General features: G+C 47.4%; 1 protein-coding gene across 1 annotated transcript in view; it reads right to left on the bottom strand.

Annotated features, from left to right (window-relative positions):
• The window catches only part of DLGAP5 (DLG associated protein 5), a 45262-nt gene extending 40866 nt beyond the window's left edge, over positions 1–4396 (bottom strand). The window contains exons 1-2 of the mRNA XM_013003647.2: positions 4322–4396; positions 1260–1498 (exon numbers count right to left, since the gene is read on the bottom strand). Coding sequence (XP_012859101.1) covers positions 1260–1497 — 238 coding nt within the window. The 5' untranslated portion in view covers position 1498; positions 4322–4396. The remainder of the gene's footprint in view (positions 1–1259; positions 1499–4321) is intronic.
• Between the last annotated feature and the right edge of the window lie 436 nt (positions 4397–4832).

Genomic DNA, 4832 nt, shown 5'->3' with positions numbered 1-4832 from the left:
TTAAATTTGCAGAGAATCTATGAAAATAGTAATCAAACCTATTGCTATTCAGTTGATTCCAACTCAGAATAACTCTGCAGGAGGGGGGAACTGTTCTATCGGGTTTGGCAGGATATAAATCTTTTTTTTTCTTTTTTATTAAATCATTTTATTGGGGCTCTTACAGCTCTTATCACAATCCATACATATATATACCCATTGTGTCAAGCGCATTTGTACGTATGTTGCCATCATTTTCAAAACATTTTCTTTCTACTTGAGCCCTTGGTATCAGCTCATTTTCCTGTACCCCCACCCAGTTCTTTACTTAATGGCCCCAAACTGTCTGGGCAAAGTACAAGGATTGATCTTCTCTCTAAAGATATTTCCATTGGAAAACTATTATGATTTAATGGATTCTTGGATCCACAACTCTTTAATTTTTACGTTCCTTATTGATTTATTTTAACAACATTTATTTTATCCAAGCACCAGAAAAGTAAACTCCCCACCCCAGGACTCCCAAAGCTGCAATATTTATGGAAGCAGACTGCCACATCTTTTTTTCCCTGGGAGTGGCTGGTGGATTTGAACTACTGCCCTTTGGTGTTGCAGCTGAACCCTCAACCACTGCACCACCAGGGCTCCATATAGATTGTCCTAAAACGCAAACCAGGACATTTCCATCTTCCAACTTCTTTCCCCAACTGACATTGAGTCGATTCTAATTCATAGTGACCCTATAACCTCATCTTTCTCCTGTGGATTGCTGGTGGGTTTGAACTGCCAACCTTGCAGGTAGCAGCCCAATCTGATTCAACACTGCCACCAGGGCTCCTTATAAGGTGCTGAAATACTCCACAAATGAATGGTTTAGCCCACCTAGAGCCTTTCACAGGGAGCCCTGGTGGTATAGTGGGCTAAGCACTGCTAACATCAAGGTCAGCGATTCAAGCAAACTACCAGCCAATCCATGGGAGAAAGACAGGGCTGTGTACTCCTGTAACGCATTATAGTTTCCGAAACCCACAGAGGCGGTTCTACCCTGTCCTACAGGGTTGCTCGGCGCCAGAATCAACTCAATGGCAGTGAGTAAGGGAATTTCACAACCTTAACCTTAAATATTTATTAGTAGAGAAATACCAAGAGATTCAGAATATTTTCAAAACTCCATCCTCTGCTTAAGAGTTTTTTGGGATTTTTTAAAAAAATACCCATGCCTCAAACTAACTTTTGGTCACTCTTCAAAGGACTTATGACAACAATAAACCTTTACTTACTTGGTTTGGCACTGGCCTTTTCTGGAGCTAGCTCTTGAGAAGTCTCTTCTAATGGAGCAAGAATTCTGCCTTGCAAAATTGGAATGTTGCTGTCTTTCAAACCAATGTGTCTATTGCGTTCATATTCCTTATGCCTGTTTTCTTTTTGGCTCAGTGATTTCCTACGGGCGATTTTGGTTCTAATCATGTCAGTGCTTAAATCCTTTCGGTGTCGACTGGCGAAATGTGATGAAGCCATCCTGTCAGGGCAGGGAAAAGAGAGATGGAGGCTATCACACATGGTTTTTATTACTTAAAAATTAAAGTTCTCGTTCAATATTCTCACCTCCTGCCCCACCTCATAGTCTGTTGACATAAAAACATTGAAATGCTTTATCAAAAACTATGTGACACTGGAGAAGGGGGGGTCGCTCTCAAAAGACTAGAAACTACAACCTATGTGGAGTGTCCAGTAGGAACTCTGAGGATAGGTGTGCCTGCCCCAAAGCACGCTTACTGTCAACTGCTTCATACTCACCGTGAAAGCAGGACACTGAAAAAGGGAGACTAAAAAACAGAAAGGATACTTTTGAATTATGGTATTGGAATGAATATTTACTACATCACGGAGTGCCAGAAGAACGGACGAATCTGACTTAGAAAAAGTACTGCCAGAATGACTGTTGGAAGTGAGCTATGGGAGCATTCATCCCAGAAATTTTGGACATGCTAGTAGGACAGACCAGCCCTTGGAGAAGGAAGAGCATCCCAGTTGGTTGAGGGTCTAAGGCTCTCGATGAGGTAGACAGGCACAGTGGCGGCTGCAGTGGGCTCAAACATGGCAGTGGTTGTGATAGCATAGGCCTGAGCACTTTTCAAACACAGGGTCGCTATGCATTGGCATCAACCCAATGGTATGAACTGGAACTTGCTTGACAAGGGGCTTATCATAGAAGGCACTGGACAAAGAATATGAAGGATAGGTGAAAACCAAGGAATGACCTGCCCCTGATGATAAACGCAATCCTCCTAGCATTTCTTGTGGCATGGGAGAGGAATTCGAGGGAGCAGGACACAACAAATAAAGAACACTGGGGCGGGGTGTGGACAAGAAACTTGATTTGGCTTCTGAAAGTAGGCCTTGCCATCCCCCAGTTTCAAGGTGTCTGTTTTTCACAAACAGACATGTTTGATGTTTTTACATGCAAGCAGTTTCAACTCACAGTGAACCCATGCACAACAGAAGGACTCACTCACTGCCCAGTCTTGGCCATCCTCTCCCCACTGCTGCTGTGCCTGAGCCCCTGGCTGCCATCCTGGTGTGGACCCAGCTCACTTCCCCTTTCTGTTTGACTACTTTACCACTGACGTCCTTCTCCTGAGACTGGTCCCTTCTGACAATATGTCCCAAGCATTCTGGCTGTACTTAACCATTAGTAAATGAGATGCTGGTCTGGGGACTGCACCTTGTGAACTAACTTAAGGGTAAGTAAGGGAGGACGGACAGGGGAAGACGAGCCACACATTCTGTGATGTAATCAATCACCGACAGCACATTAAGGACACCGTATTGAAGCTGTGTCTTCACTAACTACTAGCCAGGACTTTGGCTCTTGGAGCATCCAGATTGATGATGCACATGGGACCAGCAGGTTGTTGGGAACATGAAGCTCCATGTTGAAAACCTCTCTACCTACTGGACATGTAAGGGAAGAATGAAGAGACCATGGGGCATACAAGATTGGGAAAAAAGGGTTTAGAAGACTTGCCCTAGTGAGGTTGACAATAATCTGCTCTGGGGAAGGCAGAGTAATATTTTCAGCCGTGAAGGAAACCATAGTTTGCCTAACACATACCCTTTTCTTAGAAAGGTTCTTGAGAATGTACTAAAGTTATTTTTAAAAAAAGAAAAAAGACATGAAAGAGAGTGATATGGGCCTCAGAAACAGTAGATTCAGCTGAGGAAAAGAATAATGAGAAGTCTAAGCGTGTCACCTATGCAGTTGGTGTAGAGATCCACCAACCCAACCGGAGAAAAGGACTGGTCCTCCAGAAGAGCCCAGCCGGTAAGTTTTTGTTTTCTAGGCTCAGTGACTGAAAGGTTAAAACACGAACAACAAAAAACCCACTAGGAAATTCCATATAAACAAACAAAAACCTGCACACAAGTCGTACAACAAATCAAACCAGTAAATGATTTTCAGCAACTGCAGACTATAAAAATGGAGCCCATGTGCGGCCTGGGTGCTAATACGCTCTCCTTCAAGGGCCCTGGGGCAGTGACGGTGGACTGTGCCTTTTAATCAGGCTCTCAAAAAAAAAAATTTTAAAAAATCAGGCTCTCTTGTTTGATTTGCCACCTTTCACAAGACGACCGAAAATAAAACAAGGTTATTTAAAAAGACGAACGGACCACCCATAGCAAAAACAAAGGAACCAACACTAAAGGTAGAATCATCGCCAAACCACTCAGTCAAGCCCGACCTTATGGGCGGGAACAGAACGTCCCACAGGGTTCCCAAGGCGGTACATTTTATGCAAACCACTGCCACCTTTCTCTCGCCGTGCAGGTAGGTGTTGGGTCCGCAGAGGTACAGCTCCCAACAGCCGGGAAGGGGGGCTCCTTAATTTACTCATCCCAATCATTATCGCCGTGGTACAGATGAAGTAAATTAACTGCTCACATTAGCACAATTAACAGCGGGGAGGGGGGGGGCTGGGACTCCAAGCCAAACACAGGTTTGCTCGCACGCGGGGCGTTTTCAGAGATGTGACGACCGGAGAGGAGGAGCAGATGTCAGGGCCCAGGAGGGCAAACGTCCTCATCCGGAATTCCTCCCCGCCACACAGGCCAATTGCGCTCCGGTAGACACAGACTGCTCCTCAGATCAGGGCCACGAACGCGTGCGCTCTCTCCCGAAGGACCGAGTCACCGGCTCAGGTTCGGGCGGGGACGCGGTCCTCGGGGCGCTGTCCCCCAGGGGGTCCGGCTCGCAGCCCGGTCCTCAGACCCTTCCAGACGTCCCAACCCTTCACCAGAAGCAGCGCCGCGCCCTCCCTCCGGCCCCACAACCACCACCTACCTGAGGCAATTCCTAGCGTGAGCCGTCAACAAACCGAAAAGCAAAAAAACCCCTCTAACAACAACAAGCCGTTCAGGGAGACTCCGCCAAATTCAAACTTCCCGCACGGAGCCGCTGATTGGAGGGACTTTAACCAACACTTCCGGCCAAAGGACCCGGCCTTTCCGCTCAAGCTGGCTGGTGGCTGGTTCGTTCCGTGCGATATTTGAATTGATTGACAGGCGAAGGGACGACTCACAGCAAGAGCTTGAGAGGAAGTAAGAGGCGGGTCGGCGAGGTGAGCTGAGAAGGGGCGGAGCGGTGGGAGCGCTCCCGCTGGGACCAGGCGGGCTTAGGCCCTGTGGGACCTTTGGGTGCTGTGGGGACCGCTAGATTTGACGGGGAGCATTTGGCCCGGGGGAAGAAGGGCGGGAGAGGACGAGGAAAGGGCGGCAGGGGTGCTGTTCCTTGAGGTCCCAGCCTTTGAGGTACCCGAGAAAGGACCAACGGACCCGCGGGATGGGGAAGTGGA

The sequence above is a fragment of the Echinops telfairi genome, unplaced genomic scaffold (assembly GCF_000313985.2).
Source record: "Echinops telfairi isolate 266 unplaced genomic scaffold, ASM31398v2 ScPeMD7_18;HRSCAF=68, whole genome shotgun sequence".
Lineage (NCBI taxonomy): Eukaryota > Metazoa > Chordata > Mammalia > Afrosoricida > Tenrecidae > Echinops > Echinops telfairi.
The sequence above is the reverse complement of the archived record's forward strand: the minus strand, read 5'-3'. Positions and strand labels throughout refer to the sequence as shown.